This window comes from Vigna unguiculata, chromosome 9 (genome assembly GCF_004118075.2).
Source record: "Vigna unguiculata cultivar IT97K-499-35 chromosome 9, ASM411807v1, whole genome shotgun sequence".
Taxonomy (NCBI): domain Eukaryota; kingdom Viridiplantae; phylum Streptophyta; class Magnoliopsida; order Fabales; family Fabaceae; genus Vigna; species Vigna unguiculata.
Genome location: NC_040287.1, coordinates 30574614 through 30591256, shown reverse-complemented (window position 1 = coordinate 30591256; position 16643 = coordinate 30574614). Strand labels below are relative to the sequence as shown.

The window sequence follows — 16643 nt, the reverse complement described above, 5'->3', positions numbered from 1 at the left end:
AATTCTTTTTAAATAATATTTTTTCCACATATCACGTCAATTTCATGTCACATGTCAAGTTAGTATGGTGACATATGTCAAGTCATTGTATGAATTTCTATTTGGTCCATGTATTTGTTATTTTGATTCCATTTCAATTTCATTTTGTTTAAGAATTTATAAATTTTATCTCCTCTAAATTGAGACCAAATTTAACTTTTATATAAATGTTATAATGATATTTTAATTAAAAATTATATTTTTATTAAATATTTGAACAATCTTAATTGTTTAAATTTATATTTTACATTAAAATTTATTTATATTTTGTTTTAAAATTTTAAGTATATTTATTTTAACTTATCATAAAATTGTTTTAAAACTTTACATTTGAATTTATAAAATTGTAATTGTTTTAAAATTTTAAATTTGAATTCATAAAATTGTTATAGTTATAAAATTGTTTTTAAAATTTTACATTTGAATCTATAAAGTTTAATATAAAATATAAATTTAAATAAATTGAATATCATTAAAATATGTAATAAAAATATCATTATAACATCTATATAAAAGTAAAATTTGGTATCAATTTGGAGGGGATGAAATTGCAAAATTTAAAAAGAAAAATTGGGACTAAAATAGAATCAAAATAACAAATACATGGACCAAATTGATATTCACTTAACACTTGTCGCCATAATGACTCAACACATGACACAATACTAGCATGACACATGGAAAAAAATAAAAATAAAATAAAAATAAATAAAAATTAAAAAAAGGAGTTGGTGACACATATTTAACGTAACCATACTAACGAAAAGACTTAATTGTTACACATTTTCAAAATTATGGACCCAATTGACACTAATAAACACTACTAAAAAACTCATTTCCTACCAATTTTGTTTTGAATTTTTTTTTGTAGGAAATACTTAGAAATTTTGTTGTGAACAAAAAATTGCAAGAAATTGCTACCAATTTTCTTGCAAAATATTTTGTATAAAACACTTTTCACAACAACTTTTTTAGGAAATACTTACAAATTTTATAAATTTGTAGGAAATGATTACCCATGAAAGAATTATCTGCCAATTAAAATTTTTAGAAAAAATAGCAAAAAAAAGTCTTTTCTTGCAATTTTTTTTAACAAATTTGCAAGAAAAATCTCATGTAATATGAGAATTTCTAGTAGTGAAAGATCTCATGACCTATTCGAGATTTTGGTACAAGAACAAGGACCAAGTGAATGTTGTAACCTTAAAACAATTAAGCTTAATTGTTGAAGAATGACATTTTTTTTTAAGACAACTCCGTTTAAAAAATCAAAACAAAACATAGAAAATAAAGAGGTCATCTCTAATCACCTTCGTCAATACAAAGATTAAAAAGAAAATCCCTTTCAATTAAAACAAAATTGAAGTAAAAGTATAAACTTTAGAATCACAAATTGTATTATAAGCCTTACAAGCACAACAAACTCTTACCTTGGCTCTTCCTAAATTCCATAAACAACTCTAGACAAAAATATTAGTCCATAATTATATCAAAATGGTTATAGAAAAATAAAATTAAAACAAAGATTTTTGGTATAGCTTAATACAAATCATAAAAAATAATACATATATAAACTAATAATTCATAGATAAATGAACATCAAAAGTATCAACAAACAAAAAATACAACAAAAATAAGTCAAACAATAAAATATCTTCATCTTGTAAACCCAATTTCGAAAAATAAACTCTATAATTAAAGTGATAGACTTTCATTTAAATATATAGGAGTTGGGTTATAACTCTATGTGAAAAAGCTTTGAAAACCTAGTATGGGTAGCGTGATAACTTTCATCAAGTGTGATTTTGAGTGATTGAGTTATAACTCTATGTTCGTCCTTTGTGTGATTTAAATGAGGTGTTCATCCTTTGTGAATTTGAAGGAATGTGTCTTTCATCTCTTATGTGGTTTAATAGAGGTGTTTCATTCCTTATGATTTCAAGGAAAGTGTTCTTATTCTCTTTTGGTTCTTTAAGAGATGTGTGTTCTTTCCTAAACTGTTTAGTATATTAGTGTTTATAATTTCAGATTATTTTTAGTGATTAATAACTGAAAGTAGGATCTTTTGAACTGAACCAATATAACAAAAATTGTGCAATTTTCTTTTTCTCAACTCTTTTTATTTAACTCTTGTTATTATAAAGGAAATGTTTTTTTTATTGTAAATCTGATTTCAAAAGGAAAAAATTCAAAGGCACAAACTTTTATTAAGAAACCAATTCATCCTCTTTTGGTTTTGTTCAACGTAAATATTCCGTTATACAATGAACTTAACACTCGTAACTATGACAAAATATTTATAAAAGGATAAAACTAAAATAAAGAACTTTGACCAAATTTAGTTTTTATATAAATGTTATAATGATATTTTTGTAAAAATTTACATTTTTTATTAAATATTTTTGTTTAAGGTTACCATTAGTTTAAAATTACAACGAAAGTGTTAAGGATAAAAACTAACATCCTTTATATAAAATTTTAAAATTAGTCTTTATCCTTAAAATTTTTGTTCTAATTTTAAATTAATTGTAACCTTAAACAAAAATATTTAATAAAAATGTGAATTTTAATTTAAAAAGTAAATTTTGTATCAATTTGAGGGACACAATTGCTTCATTTAAAAAAAAGGACTAAATTGAACAAAATTAACAAATATATAAACCAAATCGAATATAAAACATTATTTCTGACATATGGCACATTATTGGATTGACATGTAGACATTAAAAAATAAATAAAAAAAAATGGAAAAAAAAATCATGAAGTGACATGTGGTATTCACTGTTTATCACCGTTAATGATTTAAACAGTGTTAGCAAAATAAAACCAAATTGAACAAAATTGACAAAATTTAGATCTATTTAAAAAAAAAACAAAATTATAACTAATTTAACAAAAAAAACTTGACCAAAATCGAGATTAAAAAGGAATTTCAACTCAAAACTATATTACATATTTACAAACACTTCAAACTCTTTTTTTCGTTCCTCTTAAAACCCAAAAATATATTATTTTGAGTCGAAACTATCAAACTATAATTATCACAAAATACTCGTAAGGATGAAACTAAAACAACAAAAATGTTGTGTAATTAAAAACTAATTGTAACACCCCATATATTAATTATTAGGTTGCAAATTCAACCCCTTTTCATTACACCTTTATCATTTTTCTTCTCTACCACTCTTAAAAATTTCAAAATGTTAAGTATGCCTTTGATATTATACTTAATTTGCGGAAAATTTAAATTTTTTTTCAAAAATATTATGCAAACTTTCAACAATAGAACAAAAGTATATCAATAATGATTCAAAAGTAAATTTAATATTTTGTAATCTAATTCCTTGAATAAATATTTGCTTGGAAATTTTTAAGAAAATAACATTATTAGTGTTATGGAAAAATTAAACTGATCTTCTTTATTTATTTATTTTTAATTTATATGACTAAAATTTGTTTCTTTTATTTCTTGGACAAATGTTTTTAGGCTTATTACTTTCTTTTTCATTTCAAATGTATAACTATGATTTTTTTTTCTTATTTCTTATACAATATTTGATATGCTATCACTCATGCGCGTGAATTGTATCATGAAAATAATATTTGAGACATCACAATTATGTAAATCAAAAAGACAATATCATACTCCAGATTCCATATACATTAGAACTGCACAATGTGAATTTTGAGAAGATACAAAAAAACCAAAATTTCGCATTGATGACACAAAAAGAGGAATGTGTCCTTATGTGTGTGAGTTAATCATTATATATTTTTTATCATTATTGATAAAATATATATTTTTTATTTATATTGTTATAATTATTTTTGTTGTTATTAATTATTGATTTTTAAATTTTTCTCTATAAATGTTAAGGAGACTATTTTTTCTTTGTGGATATTAACAAAAAACATTTCAATTGACTTTTGACTTTATTAATTTTATCTTGATGTCTTCAATATTTTTTTTTATCATTGTGTTTTTTTTAGGATTTTGGTTGAATACTTGTTCAATATAATTGTGGTGAACCAAATCAACCTAAGGTGAATTCCTTGTTATTTGGATTACCAATTTTTTGTTTTTCCATCTAAATTAAAGTGTGTTGATTTTAAGACCATAATTAAGATAAAATTGATGTGTAAATTATTTATGTTGTAAATTAATTTCACAAATAAATCCAGTAAAGTGAATTATCTTTTAATATGAATTTCAATAAAAAATTCATGCATTTCTTTTCGATTATCATATTTTTTATATTTTTATATAAATATAGAATGACATATGAAGATTAAATAGTAACAAAAAAAATGGAGAAGACGAAGATAGATTGAAAAGATCAAATTTATAATTACATTTATTTATAAGGAAAAAAAAATTAAACTTTAGCTATGCATGTATAAAAACAACAAACAAACATAATAACAAAGTCTTTAAACAATAAGGTTCAAGAAAAGAAGAGTTAAGATTGTTTTATCTAAGAATCTAAATTAGGAAAGAAGAGTGTTGTAATTAGTTAAATAACTATTTTTTAGATAATTTACTTAATTAGTTAAAAAATCAGACATATGTGAATAAATATAAAATTATCGACCTTTTAGACTACAAAAAAAGTAAAGTTTTACATTACATTCCCTTAAACTCAAGCTTCAAAACAAAGAGTGAACCCTCAAAATGTATGACATTTGTGTTTGATAGTTAACCATGACAAGCCTCACAAAATAATGGCTTAAAACACCAATGAGGAAAATAAGTTGATAAAGTGCTTTGATTATAAATTAAGAGGGTAATTTTGACATTTTGAAATAAAAAATCTTGGGTGAAGTGAATAACAAAGGGCTTACAAATAACAACTGCGTATGTTTTCTAATGGATTCATGAAATGGGGTGTAGAAGAAGTAATAGAAATGAAAGGCCCAAAACCAAAAGGAGGAAACGAACAAAAAAAGAGAGTAAGAAGGTAGGATCCACGCGTTCGCGGGAAGCGTAAGGTGAAGAGGGAGATGACATCCACGGAGTGAGAATGTGCCTTATAAATGGCGTTCACGCCGTGCCGGTCGAAATTTGTCACAGCCAATCATCTTCTCACTTCCTCCTACTCCACTCTCTCACTCACCACACACACATACACACTCACACACTCTTCATTCAACCCCAAAACCCTTCCGAAATCCCAATCCCAATCCCCTATTGTCCTTCTTCTCCCCTTTCCAATTCTCGTTATTACAATTTTTTCAATTCTAGGGTTAGGGATTTCCTCCTCATCTCATTCTACCTTTTTCCTTCCCTTTCACTGATTCTCCCCCGCTCTACTCCCTGCTGACGTGGGCCCACCGTCATCGCTTCTCGCTTCATGGAGGCCACGGCCGCCGTTGCCGCCGCCGCCACTGCCGCCGCCGTACGCGGTGCCTCGCTCCAGATGCCGCCTCCGTCCCGCAAAGAGTGGCGCGCTGTCTCCGACCATCACCATTCCGCCCGGAACCCAGACGACGAGGTACTTGTTTGGCGTGTAAACACTTGGCATTGTCTCATTCTTGGTTCGGGAGTAATGGGGGATGTGCGTTTTGAAAATTTAGTGTTTTACTTTGTTAGCGATCGAGAGAACGAGATGATTCGTTTTATTGTCTAATTTTAGTTTAGGTTTACAGCATTTGTTAGTTCTTACCTCACCAAATTGGGATTAGGGTTTAATAGTGTTGTTTGACGCGATATGTTTTTCCTCTTATCGTTTTCTAAGCTTAGGTGTTCTTGGGTTTCTCTAATGTCTTGTTGTTAAAGTAAACCTCAAAGCGAATGGAACATTCTTTTTCTCGAGGTGAACAGACTTGATTCTTTCAATTGCGATATGGCTAGTTACTTTTATAGGAAGGGTGGTTTAATCAAAGCTGTTAAAAAACAATGAGCTCCAGCAATGTGCACAACACGGTAAACCAGGCGCCAGTTTTTAGTCTAACAAGTCAATGTTACGTACAATGTACCCATTTGATCTTGATGTTTAAAATTACGGCAATACTGGGTATAGACTCTTGGTTTGATCAACAGATTTCAGGTTTTCGACGTATGAGTATTCCATTTTGATTGGTTATCTCTGTATCTATGGATGTGGCTCTTAAAACTTCTTTTATTTGTTCAATGACATCTGCTGATGTACAGGAGTTAGACAATGCCAAATTAGGGCAATCAGACGAGAGAACCATATATGAGGTAAGGTGATGGTATGAGAATAGCTTTTTAGTTTTAAGGAATTAAGAACCTGAAGATGATTTTGTCCTGTTTTCAAGGTGCAGCAAGGAAGAGAGCCTCTTGATGTTGATTTTTGTTCTATAACAGTGGATGGAACACTAGACAATGATATTTTGCAGCAACAGCTTCATAATGTTGTTAGACAAAGGCAGGAGCTATTGCAAATGGAGATTGACCTAAAGGCTCAAATAATTGCTAGAACTGAGATAATGGACATGCGAAACAGCTTTGATGCTCAGCTCAAGGACAATGTTAATAATACCACCAAGCTGCAGGTGCAAATCTATCCTCATCATGAGAAAGAAATTGGATTTTCTCATTTTTTTACTACAACTACATGGTTTTACTTTTAATTGCGCCTTTTTATGATAACAGCTGTGTTAAGTTTCTATTGTTGTAATAGTTTGGTGCATCAGAAGCAGCTGTTTTCATTAATTATTACTAATATCTAAACGGGACATTTTATACTTGAAATATCTGTTTTAACTTACATTATTCGTCTACTCTAAAATTTGTTTAAATGGTTTTGCAGGAGCAACTTTGTGAAAGGGAGCGTACAATTCATGACCTTGAAAGGAAAATGGAAGAGAAAGAGAGAGAGCTGCATGCTATTAAATTAGACAATGAAGCAGTCTGTTGAATTTCTACTTTCCTTTTCTTATTTTAAGTTTTCCTGGATGTTAATTTCGGTGGTCAATGTTTTAAGTTATAAGTTATACATGCTGATCTATTCAATTTCATGTTAGGCATGGGCCAAACAAGACCTCCTCCGTGAGCAAAACAAAGAGCTTGCAACTTTCAGGTTTTTTCTATTGCCTGAATTATTGGATGTTTAGGTTTTCTTCTGGACTTCTTTTATTACAGAGTTAATCCTTTTTCAGAATGGAGCGTGATCACTCAGAAGCCGAAAGAGCTCAGCATATTAAACAAATACATGATCTACAAGAACATATTCAAGAAAAAGATAGGCAGCTTATTGAGTTGCAGGAACAAGTATGGAGTCTTCATTTGTTTTATCATTTGTTTTTTGAATACTTTTTTTTTCTATTTATTTAGTCTTAAACGAATTAATGTGGATTCTTTATTTCAGCATAGGGGTGCTCAAGAGACCATTATGTTTAAAGATGAGCAGTTAAGAGAGGCCCAAGCATGGATTGCTCGTGTTCGAGAGATGGATGTTTTCCAATCAACAACAAACCAAACATTACAAGCTGAATTGCGAGAGCGCACAGAGCAATACAATCAGCTTTGGATGGGTTTTCAGAGACAGGTTGATCTACCAAACTTTTTTGCCTTCTCAGATTAAGTTTGCTCGCATTGGTACACACGAAATAATTTTTTATTTGTGGCATCCCTTTCAGTTGTGACCCAAATAATTCATATTCGCCAAGTGATTTATTGTTGTGATTTGGTGCTGCCCTTTAATAATGGATGTAAACATTAGGCTTGGCTTTAGTTTGCAGAGATGGAAAGAGTTCATTTGCATACTATTCAACAACTACAGCTTGAACTGGCTGATGCAAGAGAGAGGAGTGGAACTTACAATGATGATTCAAGAATGTCCCAAATGAATTCTAAAAGTAATGCTACTCAATTTGGTCATGAAAATGGAAGTCAATTTGACTTAAATGGAAGCAATGCTTCAGGTGGAAATAATGGTCTCCTTCCAAATGAAAGCACTGATAACGGTGTACCATTTTCATCAACTGGCAATGCATCAATCCAGGTTGGGTGCTATAATTCATAGAAAGAACTTTGGGAAACGTTCTTCGTTGCTAATTTTAGATGCTGCATTGCAAATTTTATCTTATATATATATTTTTTTAAATTAAATTTTAATCTGTAGGGATAGAATATCTATTGTTTTGGTTTTTTGACTGCTTAACATATTGTTATATAATATATATTGGTTGTGTGTAGGATGTCTTTAATTCTTAACATTTGAAATCTGTTGTCCATGATTACTTAATTTGAGATAGCTTACAAAATTATCTTAACTGAAGTTCTACTACTCATTCCCTGGAGTTGTTTAATTAGATGAGATATAGATAGAAGCAATTTTTTTTTTATTTGTTAGATTTCGGCGTTTTTTTAATGAGAACATTTTAATAATACTGTTACTGGAAAAAAAAATTCATGCAGAATATTTTATGAACATGTGTATTCAATGTGTTTTTTTCATATTTTTTGCCAACTTGCTAACTAAAGTTTAGGTGGAAGTTCATGTATTTCTTTGTTAAAATAGTGACCTTGTTTAATTTGTTCAATCCAATCATCCCTTTAACTTGGTATTTGACGTCGAAGTTGATGGTGTTTGTGAATGATATTGGATTGCAAGAAAGAGAAGGAGAGTCTGTTTTTCTTTGTGTGAATTGATGGTTTTTTGCAAGACGAGGAAATAACAATTGAGGAATAGGATAATATGTGATGGGTACCAATATTCTAGGCTGAAAGTTAATTCATTATTGAGGGTTTTGGTTTGAAGAACTAAGATTGATCTATTCATTTATATCAGTATTTTAGTTGCCAAAGATATAGACAGTTATTGAGGAAGTAGTGGTGCTTGAGTGCATGCACAATGCTAGAAAGTTATGAGATCTAATTGACTTATTTAGAGTGAACGTACATGGATATACCAGTGTCTGTCTTCATTGAAATGGCTTGATTAGACAACGAATATCTTATCCCTTTTGTATTTTTTTGTTCCAGACTGAACATGTTCCTGGTGTCCCTATTACACCATCATCTTTACTTGTCCAACCATCGTACCTTCCACATGGCCAAGTAACTGCATTGCATCCATTTGTTATGCACCAACAAGGAGTGCCCAATTCTGTTGCATCACATGTTCCTCAATCACATGTTGGACATTTTCATCCGGTGCCCTCAATATCACCTGTGCAGCAGTGGCAGAGTCAACAGGTATCAGAAGATACCTACATTTAAGCTCTCTGCATTTCTATCTGTATTTTAACTGTGTTTACTTATAGTTGTTTCTTCAGTCTGTATCAGAGGGTTCGCAATTACCCATACAGGAACATCCTTCGTCTTCTCAGACTGATCAGAATTTGATGCGATCGGATGCTAAGTTCAGTTATGAAATGTCTGTTAATGGGCAAACTCTTCGTAGAGACTATCTGGATGCTCACATTCAGCAAGGCGAGGGGGCACCAACTGTTATTTCTTCAGTTACCACTGAAACCCAGGTTAATGATTGTTATTATCTTTTTATGCTATTTCCCAAGACTTTAGTAGAATACTGATGATAATTTTTGAATTTTTCTAAGGTTCTTCAGTCAGTTGATAAGGGTCAAATTGTTGCTTCCCCGCAGGATCAGAGCATGCAACAAATTTCTTTACAGTTCTCTGAGGCCTTGCGATTGAACTCTTTTGAGCCAAATGGCGAAATTAAGGTTTGTTGCAAGTTTTAAATTTGGTCGCATGTCTGATCTTTTTGGTTTGAAATAAGGAGGTTAGATCGACTACTAATTTTGTTCCATTGTAATTGTTTGAAGAAGTCTAGATATTTTAGTTGTATGTACCAACTGAAAGTACAAGGTTGTTTCTGAAAACTTTTTTGAAAAGCGCAATAGGGTAAAAATCATTGATTTTAACTTAGTAAAAATTCAAATGTGAATACTTTTTGATTCATTTTGAAGACAAACGCTTTTACAGGAGCTTTTCACCATGTAATAAGTTGTTTTTTAAGTAGGTTACAAATCACTTGGTTTTTCTTTTAAAAACAGTGCTGAATATAAAGTACTTGAAAAAAGCATCTGAAAACTGTGTCTGATCTGGCCCCTCTTGTGGCTGATAAGACGAAAGCTAATTTTCACTTCTTGAAGATTCAAATTTTTTCTTTGATCTGGTTACTGTTACAGCTGAAAAGATAAATTGTAACCCTTTTTTTCCCTTATCCAGGAGCCAAATTCTGTGACATTATCTAATGATGGGCCTGATGACCAAGTGTTATTGTCTGAGCAAGCAAGTTCTGCAACAAATGCATCCCCTGTCAAAAGCCAATCAGTTAATCATGATGAAATGATTCAGAACAATTCTACTGATTCTGTCTTGTCTGAAGTTTTCACATCTTCTGGATCAACGGCTTCATCAACGATTACAAAGACATCAGAGACTGCTCTCCTTGATGAAAAATCATTATTAGCCTGTATTGTTCGTACTATTCCTGCTGGTGGTAGAATTCGAATTAGTTCAACGGTTAGTGAGCTTTAAATGTCAACTGTCAGTTACAACAAAAATATGCTTTTCTTCTCCCTGGCTAACTTGATGTAACTTGTGTAATGTTTCAAACAGCTCCCTAACAGGCTGGGCAAGATGCTTGCACCTCTACATTGGCATGATTACAAAAGGAAGTATGGGAAGTTGGATGATTTTGTGGGTAGCCATCCTGAAGTAAGTTTTTAATTTCAGTTTGAGTGTCTAGACATCAAATTAATGGTTACAATAAAATATGATTAGTCATAATTTTGACGAAAAACAGCTTGATTAGAGAGATTGTTATTGGACAACATAATTTGATATGAACCACTCAACCATCGAAAACTCAAAATCAACTTGTCAAAAGTTCTGCATATCTTGCATTTTCTTTTAATTATATGCATGTCACGTTTGTATTGTTGACGATGGGTTTGCATCAAAGTCTGATAAGTTTTCTTCCTTTTAATATTTTCAGTTATTTTTGATTGAGGATGACTATATTCAGCTCCGAGAAGGTGCACAGAAAATGGTTGCTGCAACTGCAGCAGTTGCAAAAGTTGCAGCAGCAGCGGCTGCCTCAACTCCTTATTCTTCATATATGTCCACTGTGGCAGTTACACCAATGGCTCAGTCTCATCGCATGAAAAAAGTTCCTTCAATTGATTCCAAAAATATCAAAAGTGACAAAGCACTTCAAGAATATGCAGTCATCTCTTCTAATTTGGGGGATGATTCTCTAAAATTGTCAGTCATGCAGCATCAACAATCTAATGGTCCAGGCTTCAGTGTTTCTGGAGGTCTGTCTAATGTCAAGATTTTGAGTAAATCTAAGGATTCTCGGGAAATGGATGGCCCTGAAAGTAGGATTGTCCAGTCTGTTGGCAATGGGGGCAGTGCCCAAATTTCTGGCTCAGCAAATGGAAGGCTAGTCTCAAGCTTTACTTCTAAACAGCAGACCAGGTATGACTCAATAACATCTGTCATGACGTGGTTTGTCTATTATGAGAAAAAGGTTGTTGAACTTACTGACTGTTGTATGACAGGGCAACTGGTGCTGTGTACCCTTCTCGGAGATAGTAAGTCTTCTTTTTCGTACTTAAACATGTTAATTACATTTCCTTTAAATTTCCATATACGTGTTAAATGTGTTGTCTGCTTCGGTTTGGCATGGATGAATTAGTATTAATTATTATTGTCATTGCTCATTAATTTCTGAATTGTTGGAATAAACTCCTGTGTCTTTCCTCTCTTTTAACCCCCTTACCAGGGGCTACTGTTACTTTTGCATTTAAGTATTTTTAAGATGTCCCCCAATGTACCAAGTAATTAATCTCTTTCTAGTCCTTGTAATAAATATTAGTCAGTGTTATTATTTATATTGCATATATGTGCATTTGTCAGCCTCTATTGGAGAGAGACGCACCTGTGCGGGATTTTTGTTTTTAAAACCAATGAATGAATTTTGAATTATTCCTGGGGGGTGTTAGGTTTTTACTAATGGAGAATGTAACATCATTATATTCAACTTTCCTTGTCCGAGACCAATGTAGTGTGATTTTCAATTTTTACTATTGCGAAAATATAACAATGCATTGCAGGATACGAGTTTACTAAGTTATATTCCAATTCACGGATTGCTGGAGTGAGCTATGTAATGTATATTTTGGCAATAGTATGAAAGTGCGATGCATGAATTCATAATTTGATTTACTGTTGAATTGACAGGGAAGATGGATGGGCGTGTAGATTATCCTGTCTGACCAGGATGCGGATGAAAACATACAAGAGATATTTATGGGGTTTGTGGGAGAATGTTTTTTGAAGCATTGACGGAGTAATCTTTTGCCCTGGCCTAATTATGATTTAAAGTTGCCGGTGCTATCTCCAGTTTCTGTAGTAATTTATTATTCTCCCTGCTGTTACAATTCAGTGTGCTTTCATTAATGTGGGCCTCTTGCTGTGGTATTCTTGCATACATTGCATCTCATAACTATCATTTTTTTGGTGAATGCTTGAAAGATTAATCAACATAGTTAACCGTCTTAGTTTGCATCCTCCTTCTTTGTCCTTTCCATATTTATTTACTTGGTCAATATCTCTGTCTAACAACCTTCCAGCTTGGGCGTGTTACGTCTTTTATCATTTGTGTTGACCTTTAAGGGATATCTGAACATTTCATATTCAAAATTAAATTATGTTAAATACTTGCTATTAAGAATCACTCATCTACGTCTTCTAACTGGCCTTGGTAGGGTTTTTTCGTTGTTGAGAATTATGATTCTGAACGCGAATAATTATTAGAACGATTAATCTTATTTGGTTGAATTAGGTATTTACACTAACTTCCTTGAGTGTTAGTTTCACAAATTGTAGGCGGGTAGCTTTTGGAAATGTAAATAGAAGAACATTCTAACGTTTAATTTTTAATAGTTAATATTCAGGTATGATCAATATCGGGAAAATTGTAGTTTTAATTCCAATGTATTAGATTGTAAATATTTAAAAGAAACCAAGAAGAGATATTTCTGTTCGAAACTAAAATTTTCATTATTTTTATTAAAATAAAATGACAGTTTTATCGTAGAATTAAGAAATAAGACATTTACAACTTGATGGTTCTGTATAATAATTATTTTACCGCATGCCTCCTACACATATATTGAGTTAAGTTGAAGTATTTCTTGGTGATATAGTTCAATGGTGGACGTATGTCAAGTTATTTAGATCATAATTATCAAATCCTCTGTTTAAATTATGTCATTTTAATGGACGTTGTTATTGCGAGAGAGAACATAGTTTAATAGATTCCCATACACACTTCAAAGAATATTTGGCATCAGCCTTCTCTAAGGTAACGCTTTTGTTCTTTTGTTCTCTAAGGTAAGTTTAACGGTTTTGTAATCATTGTGATATATTTTTTTGAATGAAGGAAATTTTATAGGATGCGTTACAAGAATTAGTGAGTCATACCTCTTATACGAATGAAGAATAATTGTCTGAATTTTTTTTCAAGGATATACCAGAATAAGTTTTTCTCCACATTAATAGGAATTAAAATTATTTTATTTATAAGCTTTTTGATTTTTGAAGAAATTAGTTGTACATTTCATCTAATTTTATTTTGTTAAGAATTATTTATGAAATTTTTTATGTAAGTTATAAATTTGATATTAATTTTTTAAGATATGCGCATGATGTGACGATCTTCGCAATTTTTGAAAAAAATTGTTAATATATACCCAAACTTAAATGTAAACTAGTTTTATAATTGATTTTGTAAGTCATGAGTTTTTTTTATTCTATTATTATAACTTAATAATTATAAAATAATATTAATAGATTTTAATATTTTAATATTTGTATGAGAACAGAAACGCCAAAAATAAACAGTTATTTCAACAAAATATAAGATGCATTTTCCGTTTCTATATGAGTGAACAAATGTTGTGGGTGCTGTCCTCCCAGACAGTAATTTCTCTAAGACCAGCCAGGAACAGAATCTGAGCCAGTTTGGTTGCTTGATGGAGTATCTGGAAGATTGCCGAATCTGATTTGAGAAGCCTGATATATGGCAGCATTAGTACCAGGAAAGTTAACCATTGGTGCTCCAGGGATGGGTTGTTGCTGATAGAGGAAAAGTGGCATCTTATAGTTTTGCTCATTCATCTGCAAAGGCAACTTCGAAGAAGGGATGTCTGGTTGATGTAGAGACATTGTCACATGCTGTTGCTGCAACTGTTGTTGCTGATCATTCATTATCTCAAAGGGGAAGTTCGTAGAGAGATCGGGTTGTGGCTGAGACATAGCACCTTGGAGTTGGCGCATGCCTTGCCCCTGTTGCATAGTGGCATGGGATGAGACTAGCACAGTTTTCACATGTGAGGAAAAATTATAAAAAAAAAAAGGTTACGATCATATGATATGATGTGAGAACCTGAGATGGGGTCGGTGACTGAGAACCAGCATCAGCAAGTTTGGCCAGATAAGTCAAGTTATGCTGAAGTTTGGCTTGACATCTATATCATAACTCAGTGCATCAGTTTACTTATTAATGTCATAAAACAAAGAGAGAAATTCAAATTCAATAGCATCTTAAAATCACTCCCAACATTCAACAAATTAAGAAAAAGAGAATTTCAATCAAAGTAGTGGTAAATAGGTCTGAAATAGAAATAATGAGATTTGTATTTTTCTTATTCCTTCCATAGGTCTATATACACGAATTCCATCTACTTTTCACACTCAAATAATCTCAGTTTAATATAGATTCAATATTAACAATGGTTTGGGCTATTTTAGATTTTATGGGATTTCTTTAAAACAGGAACAAAGCATGATATCTGTTTGAAATTGAATATGTAATTCTATAATCACACCGTTCTGTAACCAAAGTGTATTATGTGGAGTTATTATACCAATATATCAATTGCATGTCATGGAATATGGCGGAAAGCTAATAGTCAGCTTTACCATAAGCAGATATCGTCACCAACAAATTGCAAAGTCTACAAGCAGTTGAAAATATTATCAAAAAATTTAGTATGTAAATAAAAAATAATATATGAAAATTAGCATAATATCAAGTCAACAGTTCAATTGCAGACAGAGATACAGTCACCGATCCAAGGAATTCTGCAAATCAATAGCCCTGTACCACAGCTAAAGCGGTCATTTAATAGCAGTTTATACAATTACTGTAGGTTAGACATGTAAAAATAGACAATTTGCATAATTTTTTACCACATAATGCATGTTTAAATATTGCCTTTGTTTCACTTCACAAGATTATATGCTATTGTTATGCAATTTGTCAGATGAGACAAGGTTTCACTAATGCAAATAATAGTAGTGGTCATAGAAAGCGAAATACAGTTTCAGGTATAGAACAGCTAATATTATGTTTATGTGGAAGTAGAAGGTTTCCATCGCAACCGCCATATAGGACTAAATGTTTTGCACGACGAAAAAGTATAAACGAAGAAAAAAAGTGCAACCGACATCTCTTCGTACTACCAAGAACCAACCATAAAGAAACAAGAAATAAATACAAATTAAATAGTTTTGGCTACTAACTGTGCTATTTCAGCAAACTTTCCCAGGTTTTGATATTCCAATATTGCCAATATCAGCTCCTTATTCTCCTCCAAGTACTGCACCAAGCATAACAATTTCTATATATGAGATAACTACCATAGATATTTCAGTGATCATGGCTTCAATAACCGAACATTTTTACCCAAACTGAACAAAATATACATTCACATACCAAAATGCATTATGCATTATGCATTTGTAATACAACTCTACACACCCTATGTTTATTTGCAAGAATTCATGTTCCCCATGTCACCATAGAGCAATATACATGACATGGACGAATTCCATGTAACAAGATAACACAGAAACACCATTTAATATTGAGGAAATACACAATTAACGCTGTGACGTTCATTCGGCCCAACAAAAGGCAAAAGAATAAACAAAACCTGAAAACCAGATCAATAACTTAGGGCACAAGGAAAAACAATGAGTGGAGCCCCAAACACATTTTGTGTCATTAACTAGGCATGGATTGAACAAGCAAAAGGCACAGCATCAAAAGATGACATTTTTATAAAACCCGGACATAAACATAAGCGCAGAGATAATATAGACGGTCAAAACTAAGGAACGTGAGAACGGTAATGAAACAGAGAAGTGAGCAAAGAAAAAAAAAGTTTGCACCTTTTGAATCTGTTCAGTGGTGAGGGTAGAAACATTAGGCAATGAAGGATCAGCGTTGAACATTTTCTTGTTTCTTCTTCACAGCAAGTAACCAAAAAAACAGAATCCAAAACAAAACCCTAACCCTTTCTCTTCTCCACAAACCACCCTTCCAAGTTCAAATGTGCAGTCTTCGCTGCTTTTCTTTTGTTTCGGTTTAAATAGAAGCGACTGTTCATTTTTTCATGCATTTTGTATTTTTTTTACCAAATTATTATAAACCTCATTTATTATTTTGAGTCAGTTTACTTTATATTTATTGCAGTTTTTTTTTCATCCTTACACTTGTTATTTTGAAATTTAAATTTTAAAATACTATCAATACACAAAATGTTTTTTCTAAATGTTAAAAAAAGAAAAAAAGTATGTATTTTGGAAATAT

The 16643-nt window shown here is 31.5% G+C and overlaps 2 protein-coding genes across 9 annotated transcripts; one reads left to right on the top strand and one right to left on the bottom strand.

Moving 5' to 3' along the window:
• The first annotated feature begins 5029 nt into the window (after positions 1 to 5029).
• On the top strand, positions 5030 to 12550 carry LOC114162592. Of its 7 annotated transcripts, none has more exons than XM_028046529.1 (16): positions 5030 to 5531; positions 6191 to 6241; positions 6319 to 6555; positions 6813 to 6911; positions 7027 to 7082; positions 7162 to 7273; positions 7371 to 7550; positions 7737 to 8006; positions 8990 to 9202; positions 9271 to 9486; positions 9613 to 9693; positions 10202 to 10498; positions 10595 to 10693; positions 10974 to 11458; positions 11542 to 11574; positions 12224 to 12550. In XM_028046529.1, coding segments are annotated over exons 1-16 (2571 nt in total). In that variant the 5' UTR covers positions 5030 to 5390; the 3' UTR covers positions 12225 to 12550. The 7 variants fall into 7 exon arrangements, with proteins under 7 accessions (XP_027902330.1, XP_027902327.1, XP_027902325.1 ...); XM_028046526.1 differs by having other exon boundaries at positions 9577 to 9693; XM_028046524.1 differs by having other exon boundaries at positions 9568 to 9693.
• Positions 12551 to 13835: 1285 nt separating this feature from the next.
• On the bottom strand, positions 13836 to 16379 carry LOC114164635 (GRF1-interacting factor 2-like). 2 transcript variants are annotated; one of them, XM_028049372.1, is made up of 4 exons: positions 16223 to 16379; positions 15572 to 15648; positions 14433 to 14514; positions 13842 to 14332 (listed from the first exon to the last, which is right to left on the bottom strand). In XM_028049372.1, the coding sequence occupies exons 1-4, from the start codon at positions 16283 to 16285 to the stop codon at positions 13976 to 13978; spliced, it is 579 nt and encodes a 192-aa protein (XP_027905173.1). In that variant the 5' UTR covers positions 16286 to 16379; the 3' UTR covers positions 13842 to 13975. The 2 variants fall into 2 exon arrangements, with proteins under 2 accessions (XP_027905174.1, XP_027905173.1); XM_028049373.1 differs by lacking the exon at positions 15572 to 15648 and having other exon boundaries at positions 13836 to 14332; positions 16223 to 16317.
• Positions 16380 to 16643: the final 264 nt, after the last annotated feature.